This window comes from Primulina huaijiensis, chromosome 15 (genome assembly GCF_012295235.1).
Source record: "Primulina huaijiensis isolate GDHJ02 chromosome 15, ASM1229523v2, whole genome shotgun sequence".
In the NCBI taxonomy this organism is placed as follows: domain Eukaryota; kingdom Viridiplantae; phylum Streptophyta; class Magnoliopsida; order Lamiales; family Gesneriaceae; genus Primulina; species Primulina huaijiensis.
Genome location: NC_133320.1, coordinates 9,534,822 through 9,551,989, shown reverse-complemented (window position 1 = coordinate 9,551,989; position 17,168 = coordinate 9,534,822). Strand labels below are relative to the sequence as shown.

The 17,168-nt window shown below is 37.3% G+C and overlaps 1 protein-coding gene across 5 annotated transcripts in view; it reads right to left on the bottom strand.

Moving 5' to 3' along the window:
• Positions 1–15,858, bottom strand: part of LOC140959040 (ALBINO3-like protein 2, chloroplastic) — a 27,892-nt gene extending 12,034 nt beyond the window's left edge. For 2 of the 5 annotated variants that reach the window (XM_073416754.1, XM_073416755.1), the window contains exons 1-4: positions 15,417–15,858; positions 14,630–14,736; positions 12,553–12,680; positions 11,978–12,049 (exon numbers count right to left, since the gene is read on the bottom strand). In XM_073416754.1, coding sequence (XP_073272855.1) covers positions 11,978–12,049; positions 12,553–12,680; positions 14,630–14,736; positions 15,417–15,745 — 636 coding nt within the window. In that variant the 5' untranslated portion in view covers positions 15,746–15,858. Of the gene's footprint in view, positions 1–6,553; positions 6,656–11,977; positions 12,050–12,552; positions 12,681–14,629; positions 14,737–15,416 lie in introns of all 5 variants that reach the window. The other 3 variants (XM_073416753.1, XM_073416752.1, XM_073416756.1) reach the window with 3 other exon arrangements.
• Positions 15,859–17,168: the final 1,310 nt, after the last annotated feature.

Below are 17,168 nucleotides of genomic sequence, written 5' to 3'. Positions count from 1 at the left end.
CAACACTTGCTACTATACTCTTGGTACACAACCTACAACAATAAACCATAAATAGAACCATCAATAACCCAATAAACACAAACCCATAACATATCATCCATAAAACCAACACCATCAACAAACCCATGATTTCCCCAACACCAAAATCCAACAATAAACTATACCACAAGTTTACCTTAGCTTCTTGATCCAACAAGAACCTTGCTCACACTTCAAAACTCCCACAAGATACTTGAATCAAAGTAAGGAAAAGAAAGGAAATGGAACCCTAACTCTCCCAAGGACTGAAGAATCGAGAATGAGGGNACCCGCGGTGAGGTATGTAGCGCACCCGCGGTGCATGAACAGTAGAAGCGTGTTTCGAGATTTTAAGTGTATAAATGGATGAGTTGGTCTCATTTTTCTCATTCTTTCCCCTCATTCTCGATTCTTCAGTCCTTGGGAGAGCTAGGGTTCCATTTCCTTTCTTTTCCTTCNAGCAAGTGTTGCAAGTGTTGTAAGTGGAATTTCATTTATTGTGCTCACATGATAATATATGTATGGTGTTTCAATGGTTTTAATGTGCTATTCCCTTCACTTGATTCATGTTATGTATTATTACACTTGGTTGTATATTATAGAGGCATTTTATGTCTCAACCATGTCAAAGGGAATACAAGAGAAAAGATAGTATTCAAAGTGTTTGATTTAAAGTCCAAGAGAGAGTTTAAATGTTTTATTGGATTGATAGATACATAGTCAGAGATTGCATGCAATAAGTTGATCAACGACCATAGGCTTATATCCCTCAGAGTTATCGATTTATATCAATGGGATAGAGGCACAGAGACAGAGATAACTATATAGATATCAATCCAACAGAGAAAAGAGAAATACCATTGTTATTGTTATTTATTCTATGATATTCATGTTTCAGAGTTGATGGTATTTAATGTTTTCAAAGCCACGTTTTACAGAGTATGGTATATGTACATTGCTATGTAAGACTTCCACTTGCTGAGTTTCATACTCATTTCAATTATTCAGGTGATGCAGATAAGAGTGACGGGCCGGGACGTTGATTGGAGCCGGGTTCATATGCATAAGAGAGGGAAGGAAGAAGACTATTTTGCAAGTATTTTGACATGATCACAAAAATGATGTTTTGTATTTTGTTGCCTCATTTGATTGATCATTTATTAACTTTTGTTTATATATTGTAATGTATTTTAAATCCTTCCTCCCTTCAAAGAAAATTTTAATTTCCGCTGCTATTTTATTAAAACCGGCCAGAGGTGTTACAGTAACAGTGCAACTCAAATATTTTACATCGCACAACAGCCCAAACATTATGTTTCGATTGTTCTACTCCACAAGGGCAATTATTGTCCCCCAACAATCCCCCTCCCAAACATTGCACTTTTTGCAATCCATAGGAATCGAACCCATGACTTGGAATCTGATACCAATTGTAAAATCGAGTATTTGCCGCTTTACCAAATGCTATAGCTGGTATTAATAGTAAAACTCAAATCTTTTTTTTATAAGAAACGTTATTTTATTAATTATATCATAAGAAGAAATTACATCAGTGAAGTACGAAGTACATAACACCAAAGTTGTTTTAATGATACACAAAAGCCCAATCGCGCAAAATATCTAAAATCGAGACATTCTTGAAATCATCATGAGTGTCGATCCACATAGCAACCTTGATCTTAATTTTCTCCCAACATTATTCTCTAGTTTCTTCTTTGTCATAAAAAATTCTTCTATTTCTTTCCGGCCATACTGTCCACCATATGCAATGAACCACGACTTGCCAAAAAATTCTTCCCCTCTTACCAGTTAGTTGTCCTAAATCCATAGAAAATAAATCACTTGTTGACTTCGGCATCACCCAAACCAATCCAAGTTCTTGCAAGCCTGTAGTCCACAGTCGGTTCGTGAATATGGACAATGGATTAGCATATGATCCCGAGTTTCTATCTCATTTCTACACAGCACACACCAATTTGGGCAAATAACAATTGAGGGCCACCTTTTTTGCATCATCTCCGAGGTCGGTGGCTTACCCTGAGTTGCTGTCCATGAAAATACTTGAATTTTTTTTGGAACCGGAACCTTCCAAATTTGATTGAAAAAAGGGAAAACTAACTGGAAAACGAGTATGAGGAAAAAAAGACTCGAAGAATGATTTAACCGAAAAAAGACCAGAAGAGCCCCCTCTCCACGCACGGAAATCATCTACCCCTTCAATCAACCTAGTACTCTCTAACACACCCAATAAGTCGGACAACTGAAAAAGCTCTTCATCTCTGACTACCCTTCTAAAATGCAAGTCCCATGATTGAGTAAACGATGCGTTATCAAAATGGACAAAGTGAGAAATAGGCAAATTGTGAACTGATGATAACTGAAATAAAGCTGGAAAAAGTTCTTTGAAAGAAGAATCCCCCCGCCACCTATCTTCCCAAAATCTCGCCTTGTTACCTCCTCTCACCTCAATTGAGACGCGCTGCTGAAAAGTTGGGTATATTCGAGAAATAAACTTCCAAGGGCACTTGAATGTAACGTTTCTTGCCAACCCCGCATCCCACCCATTCTCTTGTAAACCATATATACTTACATTAATTTTCTTCCACAACGTCCCATCTTCCGCACAAAATCTCCACCACCACTTCCCCAACATGACCTTGTTTCTCAAAATAATATTCCCAACACCCAATCCACCTTTTCCCTTAGGTTTGCACACATGGTCCCAAGCGACCAAGTGGCTATGTACATCTCCATCCGCTCCATCCCAAAAAAATTCCTTGAAATCTTCTCCATCAACTCCGCTATACCTTTAGGCACCCTAAAAAGAGACGTAATATATCGGAATTGCATTTAAAACCGATGATATCAATGTTAATCTTCCCCCTCTTGACAAAAAAGTTTTTTTCCAACTTGCCAATTTTTTCGACATCTTAGCCACAATGGGTTCCCAAAACGATGCTTTCAACGGATTTCCACCTAACGGCATTCCCAAATACGTAATTGGCCAAATCTCCTTACCACACCCAATTTGTTGTGCCAACAGTTCAACTTCTCTTTGTTCACAGTGGATACCCAATCGAGCACTTTTTTCCCAGTTAATTTTTAATCCAGACGTATGACAGATCTCACAACTTGAACCAAAAACCTGATATGTTCCTCATTCTTCACAAAGAATAGTGTGTCATCCGCAAACTGAATGTGAGATATCTCTATATTGTCTCTACCGACCTCAATCCCCCTTATAAAATTTCTTTCCTTAGCTTTGTCGATCAATCTCCCTAGCACATCCACTACCAAATTGAACAGTAAAGGAGACAATGGATCTCCCTGTTTAAGCCCCTTATGTGCCTTATTTTTGCCCCTTGGCCTCCCGTTAATCATAATAGAAAATGATACGTTCGAACTTTGACACATCCTTTGATCCACTTTCTCCATCTCCCTCCAAACCTTTTTTTCATCAAAACAAAATCCAGAAATTCCCAATTCACATTGTCGTAAGCCTTTTCAAAATCCACCTTAAACACCCATCCTTTCTTTTTTTTTCTCATTCTTTCTTCGAGTAGTTCATTCGCTATAAGGCCACAGTCGAGTATTTGTCTTCCCTCAACGAAGGCATTCTGAGTTTCCGATATTGTCTCTGATATCACATTCCTGATTCTCACTTTTAAATCAGCGGAGGAGTAAAGCTATCATTAACAGATTGGAAAGAGATGATGGATTGATTACGAGTGATGAGGATGAAATTGTTTCCATTATTGTGAAGTTTTTTAAGGAGTTGTATGGTTTGACAGATGCGAGAAGTTGGAGGATTGAAGGAGTGGAGTGGTGCTCCATTGATGGAATTTTGAGTAGAGAGTTAGAGAAGCAGTTCTCAGAAGAGGAAGTCAAGAAAGCAGTTTTTCAGTGTGATGGTGGTAAGAGTCCGGGGGCTGATGGGTTTACGTTGGTTTTTTTTAAGAATGCTGGGATATCGTCAAAAGAGATATAATGAAGAAAAATTTTGTATTTTGATCCCCCTCTTTAATCCTTTTGATCTTGTTTTTCTGATAATTGATTTGATTCTTTCGACATAGCAACTCTTCTAGCAACCATTTTGTTTCTTTTCTTTCATTCGATACTTCTTCCGATCCCCGTTGCTCACTCTCTAATTTATCAAATATGCTGATTTTTCGTCTCAACTCCGCTACCTTCACTTCCACCATCCCATAAACGTCCTGATTCCATCTTCTAATTTCCACCTTCATCGCCTTGAGTTTCATCATAAATCTGTATCCCTCTCAACCTTGAATCCCGTCATTGTTCCACCACGAAAGTGCGAAAGTTTTAAAACTTTTGTCCCTCAATCACACGTTCTAGAAACTAAAAGGCGTTGGACCCCACTTGCTTTTTTCCAAATCCAATACCACTGGGAAATGATCTGAGGTGATTCTTGGAAAGATAGTTTGTGTATAAAATGGATAAGTTTCAGTCCATCCTGCCGTGAACAAGAATCTGTCCAATCTGCAACAAATTGGTGAATCCCTTAAATTCGGCCACGTGAACTTTCCATTCAGTAAAGGTGGATCACACAGCTCCAATTCATGTATCAATGTATCAAAACAGAGCATACTCGAATCTTTTCAACCATACAGCAGCCCAAGCGCAAAGTTTTTCGATTGTTCTACGATCAAAGACAATTATTGTACCCAACAAAACTACAATGTTATTTCGCACTAGTTTTCAAACTAAACCAGTTTAAGCTTGTAAATTTTGAAAGTTGACCATGACAAACAAATCCATTTCTCATATTTTTTAAAAGGAGAAAAGAGATAGCAATGAATGACATGTTGCATATTCCAGTAAGTTTTAAAGATCGTGTGACACAAGTATGAGAAAATAATTGTAAAAATTTTAAGTTGCCTCTCTTGTAATATATCCAAATTACGTGAACCTCCTTTGTCAAATCGTATCAAGGTAGATGTCTGGTGTTTCTGTATATTTTGTATATTCAGAAGGAAATAATAAAGGAAGTAAGAAAATAATAGAATTGAATGAAAAACAAAAGATGCTATCATCAATTGTCCATGAACCAAAAAACAAAGAAAGTGTAAAGTTGTGCCTGATAATGACATCTAAAGTAGAATCGCCATGCCAAAGGAAAAAACTATTTCACATAAACCACATCTTTAAACCATTATTAAAAATCTACAATAGTCACCACGTTTCATGATATATGTGGTTTTTGCGTATTTTATTGTGTCATCTTGAGTCGCATTCATGCATGTTTCATTTAGGTTGCGTCTATATTTAGTTTTTTTAATTATATGTCATGTACGATAATTGTTTTTCATGTGTTTGGGTTGAATTGCAGGCAATGTGATCAAGAAAAAAGGAGTTCAGATGCCAAAGTCAAGCCAGCGCGCTGGGGCAGGCGAAATTGACCGCCCTAGAGCGCACAAGAAGAAAAACACAGTTGATCTGCGAGTCAGGCGCGATAGGGCGGGTGAAATTGACCGCCATTAGCGCTCACAAGAAGAAAAACAAAGCTGATCTGCGAGCCAGGCACACAAGACGGGCAATTCCGGCCACCCTAGCGCAGCGAGAAATATGAAAAAGAAGAATTTACGTAGAGAGCGCACTAGGGCGGGCAATTTCAGCCGCCCCAGTGCGATTAGGAAGGAAAAAATATTCTATTGATTTCTTTCCAACTTTCTTGATGGCACCTACTTGGAAAAGCCCCAGTACAAGGTTTTAAGGAGATTGTCAAAACTTTGGAGAGTTTTATCAGCTAGACAGAGCGCATGCGAGGAAAAAGAACCAGAGTCGAGAAAAGTTGAAGAATTCGGGATTTTCGCCCAGCGTCTCTTCTGTTCTTCATCAACTATAGTTTTTTTTGTTTGAAAAGATTAATCACAATGCTTGCCGTTTGAAGTTGCCGAGTCATGTCCGTACGCACGACGTCTTTAACGTTGAGCGTTTGATTCTTTGTTGGTGACTCGTCATTTGACAAGGATGTGGTTGGACATTCGAGGACGAATGTTTTCGACCCTGGGGGAATGATGCAGTGCAATTGTGTAAGATGCCTTGTTGGTGCAATGAGATCCCCCGAAAGTCAAATAAGACAATTATTCAAATTGGCAAGATTTTAGGCATTTTTTCCTTTTGGTAATATTTTGTTTAGGCAATAAATAAGCTAAGAAAGTCGAGATTCAATTCTAATCTGATTTTCCTTGCAATAATTAGAATATTTTCTGGTTTTGATTATTGGCAATCCATTCTATAAATATATGCATAGTTTTGATACATAAGAAAATTTAAAATTAAATAAAATTTATTGTGAGTCTTCTACAGTATTTTTTAGACCTGGTTATTCTGTATGAATCAACAAGACTATATGAGTGTTTACTGTATTTTCAAGATTTTCCTGACATTGTGTATGAATCAATAGATTAATCCTTTTTATTATATGCTACGCTACATCATGGTCAATATCAGTTTCATATTCAAAAACATTTGAAAAAATAAGATATAATTACAAAGAGTGGCGTCTTTATACCTTAATATTAGTGATATGCAAAGCCCCAATAAATAAAGGAATAATAGGTCCAAACACACCATGTGGATTTTCAGTCAAGTTCAGGAACCATGAGATTCCTCCCTGTAATATTGTAAGAGAAATTTCAATTCGTTATTACCGAGAAAAAAGGAAGAAAAAAAAAAGAGAAATAAACTTTTAGATGCTTGCCCAAATTTTTTTCCAACAATACACTATTGTCGATAAGTTTGGTTTATTTTAAATAAGATATTTGATAGGATTTTGGTAGAATTAATTTTGGCAAGATATGATTTGTTTCTAATTTTGTCGGGATTATTTTCCGTATTTCTCTCCTATTTAGTTGAACCTTTGTACTATAATTTAATTAAGAAAATCTAATCACAAAAATTAGGGTTTCTTTCTTTTATATCGTTACTTTATGGTATCAAGAGCCAGCCCAATATGAACTACAGGGCTGCGATGGTGAGCTCTCGCTCAGGTCCAACCGGCAGCGGCTCGGTCAGAGGTGGAGGTCCAGGCGGCGGCAGCAGTTCCAGTGGTTCAGGAGCTGCTGTTTCAGTTGAAATCTCTCGATCTCCTTCAAATCATGCCTTAAACTATAATTCCCTTCAAATTACGATTAATAAACTCAATGGCAAGAATTATTTGGAATGGGTTCAATCCATGCTTCTTGTGATCGATGGCAAAGGGAAATTAGGCTATTTAAATGGTGAAATACAGCAATCGGAATCCACCAATCCCGAATATAAACAATGGAGACCGGAGAAATCTTTGGTTACTGCATGGCTAATTAACTCCGTGGATCCACTCATTGGCAACCTCTTCCAAGCATTCGTGAGGCCTTCTATGAAATTCCGCGCGAGGAAGCACCCTGCCATTTGATGCTGCCGCGATTGGATGACTTGCGGGTAGAAACTGATGGTTCGAACCTTGTTGGTAAAGGCAGTGGCTCGAAAGGTGACCGCAATGGAGGTAAACCAAAAATATGGTGTGATAAGTGTAAGAAGCCGTGGAATACAGTGGAAAGTTGATGGGAAATTCACGGTAGATTTGCTCATCTTAAGAAAAAATCCGGAGGCTCCAATCGGGCTGGTTGTTCTCTTCAAACAAGTAGTGGCGACCCGGGCAGCAATTTTCTCCTTCAGAATCGGCTTCTTTCAGGATCAACACGAGCTCTAGTCGAAAATGTTCAAACAGGTATATCTTCCTTAGCAAATGTTGCGAATTCGATGTCTAACACCTCTTGGATTGTAGAATCTGGCGCAACAAATCAGATGACTGGTAATTCCCAATTTTTTCATCATATGCACCAAGCCTTGACAAACAAATGGTTAAAATTGCAGATTGTTCGTTTGTTGTTGTTGCTAGCAAGGGCTCTATTGTTATTTCTCCACTTGACCCTTAAAAATGTCATATATGTTTCTTCATTGTTGTATAATCTTCTTTCTGTCAGCCAGTTAACTCTCGATCTACGTTGTCATGTGATTTGTTTGTCTTCTCATTGTGAATTTCAGGAATTGGCCTCGGGGACGATGATTGGCAATGCTAGGCTGGACAATGATCTCTATATTTTCAATGCTGGTTCTTTCCTTCCAACAAGACCAGTTACAACTCCATTTATACTTCTAGGAATAGTGATATTATGTTATGGCATTATCGTTTGAGACATCAAAATTTTAATTATTTGAAACAGTTGTTATCAAAGTTATTAATAATGATATTTCTTCACTTAATTGTGAATCTTGTGCATTGGCTAAACATCATAGGTCTGTGTTATCCATCTCAGCCCCACAAAGAGTCTGCACCATTCACTCTCTTTTATAGTGATGTTTGGGGGTTGTCTCGCATAGTCACTATGTCTGGGAAACATTGGTTCATCACGTTTATGGATGATCATACTCGTATGACTTGGACATTCCTTTTAAGAGATAAAACTGAGGTTGTACATACTTTTCAACATTTTTTAACATGATTCAGACTCAATTCCACACTGGGATAAAAATACTTCAAATAAATAATGGGAAAGAATTTCTTAATCATGTATTAGGAAACTTCTTTGCGAAATGATAATGGGAAAGAATTTCTTAATCATGTATGAGGAAACTTCTTTGCCGAAAAAAGGATGTGCTTTAAAGTTCGTATCCTCATACCCACCCCTCAACAAAATGGTATAGCTGAACGAAAATATAGACACTTCCTTGAAGTTGCTCGGGCCATTACTTACTCAACTAAAGTTCCCAGACATCTTTGGGGTGAAGCTATTCTTATAGCTACCCATTCGATCAACTGTTCACCATCACGGATAACAATCTCCCATTAACATCTTTCAAAAATGTTTTCCTACTACTCGCACCATGATAAATATTCCTCTAAAAATTTTTGAGAGCACTGCATTTGTTCATAATCATGCTCCCAACAATAGCAAACTGGATCCTAGGGTTCATAAGTGCATATTTGTTGGGTATCCTACTAACCAAAGGGGATATAAATGTTTTGATACTGTGTCCAAGCATTTTTTTGTCTCAATGGATGTCACATTTTTTGAGGGTCCGTTTAACTATGACACTCATCTTCAGTGGGAGTCATCATGTGATGAAGATGAATGTATTAATAATTCAGACCTAACATTTGAATTTGAAATTAATGATAATTCAGTTGCAACATCTGATAAAGTAGAAGGGAGTAGAAAATTACTCAAGTGACTGGTGTATACTAGGAAAGGTCATGGAAAAGAAAGAGAGGATAATGTCCTTCCGCAACGCCATGAACCTTATCAATGGCCGAATCGAGAGACGCACAACATGACTTCATCTGACACTGATCAAGGTATGCCCAAGTCAACATCCTCTAATTCCATCGACTTTAATATTGCTCTAAGAAAAGGTACTTGGTCATGCATTAAGCACCTGTTGTCCAACTTTGTGTCTTATAAAAATGTCACCCTCGTTTTTTGCCTTTATCTCTCAAATAGATTATGTTAGTATCCCGAATAATATACAAGAGGAAATAGCGATACCTGAATGGAAGGAAGATATTTCTGAAGAGATGAGAGCTCTGGAGAAGAACTCTACTTGGGAGAAAGTCGACCTACCCAATGGAAAATCCATTGTGGGGTGTAAGTGGGTATTCATTACAAAATACAACTTTGATGGTTCTTTGGAAAGATATAAAGCTCATCTGGTTGCCAAAGGTTTCACCCAGGCATATGGAGTTGGCTACTCTGAGACATTTTCTCCATTGGCAAAGTTAAATTAAATTCAAGTTTTATTATCTGTTGCAGCCAATCTTGATTCAACTTTGAATCAACTAGATGTAAAAAATGGCTTCTTAAATGGTGACTCGGAAGAAAAAATCTATATGGAACCTCCCCCTGGATTCACTGATCAATTTGGATCGAAACAGGTTGAAAAAATCTCTCTATGGATTGAAGCAATCTCTTAGAGCATGGTTTGAGAGGTTTACTTAGTTTGTACAAGGCCAAGGATACAGTCAGCGTCAATCTTATCACACTTTATTCACAAGAAAGTCGTCCACTCACAGGAACTCGGTACTGATTGTTTATGTTGGTGACATCATATTAACAGGAGACGATATTGATGAGATGAACCGGTTGAGGAAAAGTTGGGCCACGGTATTTGGGGCAATTGAAGTACTTTCTTGGAACGGAGGTAGCAAGGTCTAAGAAAGGAATTGTGGTGTCTCAACGAAAGTATGTGCTGAACTTTCTGAAAGAAAAAGGGATGAGTGGATGCAAACCCGAAAACACTCCAATAGAGACGAGTGGAAAATTAGGAGAAATTAAAGATGATGTCCCTGCTGATAAAGAAAGGTACCAAAGACTAGTTGGAAGATTGATCTACCTGTCTCACACACGACCAGACATTGCCTTCGCTATAAGCATGGTCAGTCAGTTTATGCACTCACCATATGAGGAACACTCGGAAGCGGTGTATTGTATTCTTAGATATTTAAAGTGTACACCAGGCAAAGGATTGTTCTTTGAGAAGAGCGAAAAAATGAGATTGAAGTATATACAGATCCAGACTGAGCAGGTTCAATTATAGACAGATCAACATCGGGATATTGAACTTTCATATTGGGGAATCTAGTAACTTGGACGAGCAAGAAACAAAGCGTTGTTGCTAGAAGTAGTGCAGAGGCTCAGTTCAGATCTATGGCTCAAGATGTATGCGAGGTTCTTTGGCTAAAAAAGTTATGGATGATTTGAAAAGAACGGTAAAACTTCCAATGAAGTTATATTGTGACAATAAAGCTGCCATCAGCATTGTTCATAACCCCGTTCTACATGAAAGAACCAAGCTTATAGAAATCGACAAACATTTCATAAAAGAGAAGCTTCAAGGAGTGATGTGCACTCCATTTGTTCCGACCACGTTACAAGTTGCAGATGTCTTGACCAAGGGGCTCTCAAAAAAACTCTTTGAAGACCAAGTCAGCAAGTTGGGCATGGTTGATATTTTCGCTCCAAGTTGAGGGAGAATGTCAATAAGTTAGGTTTATTTTAAATAAGGTATAATATAGGATTTTGGTAGAACTAAATTTGGTAAGATAGGATTTGTATCTAATTTTATTGGGATTATTTTCTATGTTTCTCTCCTATTTAGTTGAACCTTTGTACTACAATTTAATTAAAAAAAATTAATAAACAGATGAAAGGGAAAAAATTCTCCATATAAAGTCCAATTCCTTTTTATTTCCTCCCTCTTTTTGTCTTCCAACCCAAGCCATAATCTCTCCCCGCAAAACCTCACTTTCAAGTCCCACACGCAGCCACAACATCCTTAAAATTTTGGCAGCACAGGCAGCGTTGAGGAGGCATTCATGGCTACTTTATGAGTGATTAAAAAGACAAAGAAAAGGGAAAGGAAGAAAGATGAATGAAACTCTACTTGAGAAGCCTCAACATAATTTTTATGATCAACAATTTTGTATTTGGAAAACACATCACAAGGTTATAATAGTGCTTTAAAACTTTAACGTAAACCATTTGAAAATTAGGAGGAGGTGGATGCCAATTTTGAACTTAACACTTCTTATATTTCTTCTACTCTTAGCAATTGGATTGATACAACATAACTCTATTTGAGGGAAGTAAAATAAAACGGAATAACTTCAGGTCTTGCTTTTCTGAGGCTTGTAGCATGCAACAACCAGTAAAAGAATTCTAAATTTGGATGGTTGTCCTTATTAAATTTCCAAGTATAGTATTACTCAGTATTAGTAGGCCCACAACAAGGATTCCATCAAAGAAGGCAACAGTTCGATACGTATCTGTTTCTATGAATGCAAGGCTAAGAACAAAGTATTTCCAAGACCAAAATTAAAAGTATTCTACTTGCAAATTTTAAGAGTTGAAAGGAATGAGTATATTAACACCATAAAAAATGCATGAAAGTAACTTACACAATCAAAACCAGGGTGGTGGTCCAAGGACATCTTCCGAATGCTCATGACCCACAGGAAAAAGCAGGGGACCTGCAAATTATCACAAGATCAAAAAAATCTCAAGTTTCATCTGATATACCCAATCTGACCAGGAAAATTCAGAACCGTCAGAGAAAAAAAGGAACTTCAAGCACTATGAGAATGTAGAGGATTCATTGTAACAGAAAAACGATAAACCTCAGCGTTAATAATTCAAAGTGCAGCACTGAGCCCCCGTTACCTGAATCCAGCACTAATGATGCATGACAAACAGAAAGAAAAAGAGCGGTAATGGCTCCCACGAATTTGATTAGTTCTTAGAAAAGGACCATAGAAATTCAATTCAAGTCAGTGGTGTAGAATAGTTTTTCCAGACAGTTCATTTTTTCCACACGAACTCAAAACATGAGCTGCCATCCCAGTCTCACACAGTCTCATGATTCCATAACCCAAACCATTATGCACGAAGAAAAATCTTCTTCCACAGAGTAGAAAGGAACATTTCAGCATAAGTCAGCCACAAAAGAAGATCTCAGCATCAAGAAGAAAATGACCTGGATGGCAAATGAAGAGATGAACCAAAAAAATGACGGGCACCCAGCGGCCTTCTTTTCTTTCCAGAAAGAAGCAATTTGGTCACTGAAACTTCTCTCTGACAGAGGCAGTCGAAATGGTGGAGGTACTATTATAATGCGCAAGATAGAAACGTGATAAGTTTCACCATAGATGTGGCATTCATTTAGAGTGTATTCAGATAATTGCACGTTAAGCAAATCAACATTAAAGAAACATAATAAAAAGCTAAAGGAAGTGCATGATGACAGAAAACTAAAGCGACCTTGCATTCTAAGATATTTTACACATGGAAGAGTTTATGAAAGGCTGATAGATAGTTGATAAACCACGGTTGGAGCAGTTATGTCTTTAAGAATACTTCTACAGCCCTACCTATACTAGTCCAGCTGCCGGTACCAATGAGGTATGGAAAAATGCATGATCAGGTACTCCAATCAGTAAACATGAAAGCAAAGAGGGAATGGAGCAAGTTGGAAAACTAGATGAAAGCAAAACCCAGTAAATAATGAAATTTCCTGATTGATCATCATCAAAGTAGGTAACATGTTCGAGATTATTAACGCATATTCTGTAAATACCTTTAGAAGGCACACTATAAAATTGATGGAGCTACTGCGAATTGCAAATGTAAATTCTAAACCTACATGCCTTTGATGTAATAAAGTTGAATGACCGTATCTGACTCCCACATAACAATGCATAAGGCATTTGTGAGTGGTGACAATATGAATTTGGTTAAATATAATCGAGTTAGCGGACTTGGAGGCATTCTGACACCCAACTAAATTCAAATATCACCAAATTAACAAGACGACCAGGCCCCCAAACATATTTCCAATCACGCTATCAAGTCAATATTGGATCGTGGCCATCAGCTGGGATATGATGTGAACCGTACATGGTTCAAATCATATCTCAATGGCCAGTCAAGAAATAACATAGATAAGTTGCTTTGGACGTGAAATAACATAGATAAGTTGTTTTGGGGTCCAAAGCATCGGACCAACCAAATAATTAGTGCACATAGTTGTGGTACAATACTTGATGTCTTCACATAATCTCCTAATCCATACCCATAGGATTTGTATTTGACTCTTTCGTCTAAAACAAGAAAATACTTCCTTTGCAGCCAACTAAACAGATCCATGGGCATATATTTTTTCTTTTGTACTTTGAAATTACAAGGGTAAGGTGCTTTATATAATAATCCATGCCTGACAAGCGAAGTTCCAGAGAAATGCACAAAATTACTACATAATCAAAATAGACCCTTGTTTAGGGAAACTTCGCAAATCATAAAAAAATGTCAATTGGGAAGTAGCACCATTGGCTCAAATAAAATCAGTTTAGAGGTACAAAGAATATCAAATATGGGTATGACAGAAAGACTCAGAATCTAGGCAAAGAAACTTTTGCAATAAATTGTTGAATAAGAAGTTTACATCCCTACTGAGGTTAAAGCTTGTTGAAATTTGAGAAGGTTCATCTAACAGACAAGCGAAGGCATCAGGATAGCGAACGTGCAATAACTTCTAGTATTCTTCTCAATTTTTTATCTAGAGATTTCCAAACGGAATAACAAAGAAAACAATATATAGACTTTACAAAAAACATGAGAAATGAATCGGTAACTTCTCATCATTCTCTTCTGGATCTTGGTCTTGTCAAAATGGACAGATGGCATAAATCATGATGAAATTTTCCTTCCCTTATAAGTTTCACAACAAATTCCATTCCAAACCCCAGTGAAAACATAAAGAAAAGCCAATTTCCTTGGCACCCTAACTGTTGAAAATAGAAAGACGTTCGTTCATTTATGATATGATCTGTTGCAATGAGCAGAGATATTTAATTGGGAGGTCTTTTAGGGTATGATTCAGTGAATTCTCTTTTCTCTATTCCCTTGCGAGATGAATAGCTGTATTTGTTCAATAGTTGATAGAATTCCTATATTTCTCTGTCTTAACAACTATATTCCCTTTTGTTTACACATTCTAGAAAGATAATGGTTAACACACAAGCTTCAAACAGTGAAGATCAGGCATAAATACTCACTTTTAGGTAATAGTTCTCCTATCCTCTTCAACTTTTTAATTTGCAATACGATTACAGGAAATAATGCAAGTCTCATTGCCACTGTGGAAGATGAGATTATTATCCACCTATATATGAAACAAAATGGTTAAATAAGTTACTAGCAACTATAATAAGCAAAAGCATCAGCTTACAACTGGGTTGCCTCAAATACACAAGCCTTTTTGTAGCTAAAGAAATTGCCTCCATGAAACAGCTATAAGATCATAAGTGCCAACAATTGAAGGTGTCAAAGTGACATAAACTCATAATCATAGGAATGTTCATAAATGGGAAATACAGAAAGATCATTCTAAGAAAGGATATTTATGCAGGATAGTTTAAAAAGTGAGAGGAAAGTTGAACAGTCTAGGAATTTCTTCTATCATGTTATAGTTTGGTTCATGTAAATGGCATCCGATTGAAAACTACTTAAAATACGCATGGAATAGGGTTATTTTTTATTAAGCTTCAATTATTTGACAATAAACATGATGTTAATTTTCATGAAAATGTTACTAGCATAAATGAATGTTGATTTTCACGACAATAGTAGGAGGGTAGATGGATGTTAATCTTCATGACAATAGTAAGAGAATAGATGCATACAGCACGACAAATAAATCTTAGTAGTATCCTGCTCCCAATGGCTAAACAAAAACTGTTCAGTTACTCTACACTAGTCATCATATTTAGTTAAAACTACATCATATACAGATATTTATGCTGCTACAGCAAGAGGAAACTGATATATCACGCTTATGCTCACCACGGGAAGCCGGTAAGGTCGTGATATGAATCGAGCAACGAAATGAGAGCACGAACTGGAAGAAACACTTCCTCTGGTTCAGATATATTGGCGTGAACGAAGAACCGGCGACAGAAGGAGAGGCAATAACGAGATGAGTCGAAGTGCCGGGACGAGAACGACCACTGATCGTAATCATGTCGTCGGCAGTGGTAGCGGTGATTGTAATCGGTGGGGCTAGCAAATATGGAAGGTGCGAAGTGATAGGAACTGAAGAAATGGAGGAGCACCGTTGGCCGCGGCGGGAAACGGCGGAGGAGCTTTGACGTCAGTAGTGTAGTAGGGGGCATTATTTGCCACTCATTCCAAATTTTATTTAATTTATTTATTAAAAAAATTGGTGCTGTAAACGCCGAACGGATTCAAGATCTGTTGCCACCCATATGATCAATCCCGTCATTACAATAACCGAGGTTAGGTTTTATCAAAAACCGTTTTAGGACAATGTTGTGTGGGTCAATAAAAATTACATGACTCATTTAAAATTTAATTAAAATGAAAGGTATTTTATTTTGTGAAAAAGAGTGGACTTATTAATGTATTAATTAAGAGAGTTAGATAATAACATTTTATGATTTTTATAATTTGGTTCTCTCCTCCACTTTAAGATCCAGATGTGTGTCCTTTGAACGGAAACAAAAAAAATATTGAAGCAAAGATCATTTGAAAAGTGTAAGTATAATTTTACAATGTAGGTGTTATTTATATCGAACTTTTTATAATGATCTCTTTGTTTACGATGGAAATGAAAATGTTTTCTGTAATGTACAAGTGTTGGGCTGATTCAAGGGTTTGAGTCGATTTTTTGAGGCTGCATTTCAACATTGTTAGAGGTTTTGGTCGAGTTATGTCATGTTGGGCTGGGTATTGCTTCGGTTTTAGAATATATTTTTGGTCGAGTGTCATGATTTTGGGTCATGTTTCGTCATGTTGGGTCGAGTGACATCATGTTTGGTCGGGTTTCATCATTTTGAGTCGTGTTTCGTCATGTTGGGTTGTGTTTTTGTGGGGACCCGGACGCTAACTCATTTTCTTCAATTCATCATTGGGTTTAAACGGATCAATTAAATAAACTAGGTCGATTTTTTTTTAAAAAAAGTCGAGCACCTCATAAACAAGTATCGAAAATACTACAACAAGTTATGCTCCTTCTTATTCAATTTACAAGATCAAGTTCAATATCTACAACATGATCAAAGGTACACAACCTGTTCAAAATAAAGTCATAACAAACTAGTGTTTCACAACCACATAGCAAATGGTGAACAACTAGATCCATGTCTAAGCCCGGATCACCACTCTAATCTCGATCTTTCATGTTCTTCTCGACCCTGATCCTGTCCCACCTGTTGTCATGCACACATACAAACACAACAACAGCCGGATAACTCCGGTGAGAAATATATTTCTCAGTATAAACCATATATACATGCATTTCATACAAGCATATACAAAAGCATAAAACCTTTGTCAAACAACATGTATCATCGTCTAAGAAAACATAAATCGAGACAAAGCTTTAAATCAAACTCTTTAACTCTTAATCTTTGACTCGACGCTTATCTAGTCGACTCTTATCTAGCGATCCCGGTTTGAATACGAACGTAACAAGTCTCCCACCTACTCTCCCATTCGAGGTGGTGGTACGTTCCTATTCCCGGACTTCGGCCCACTGTATCGAGTGTCTACAATAGGAGTCGATCTTTCTTCTAA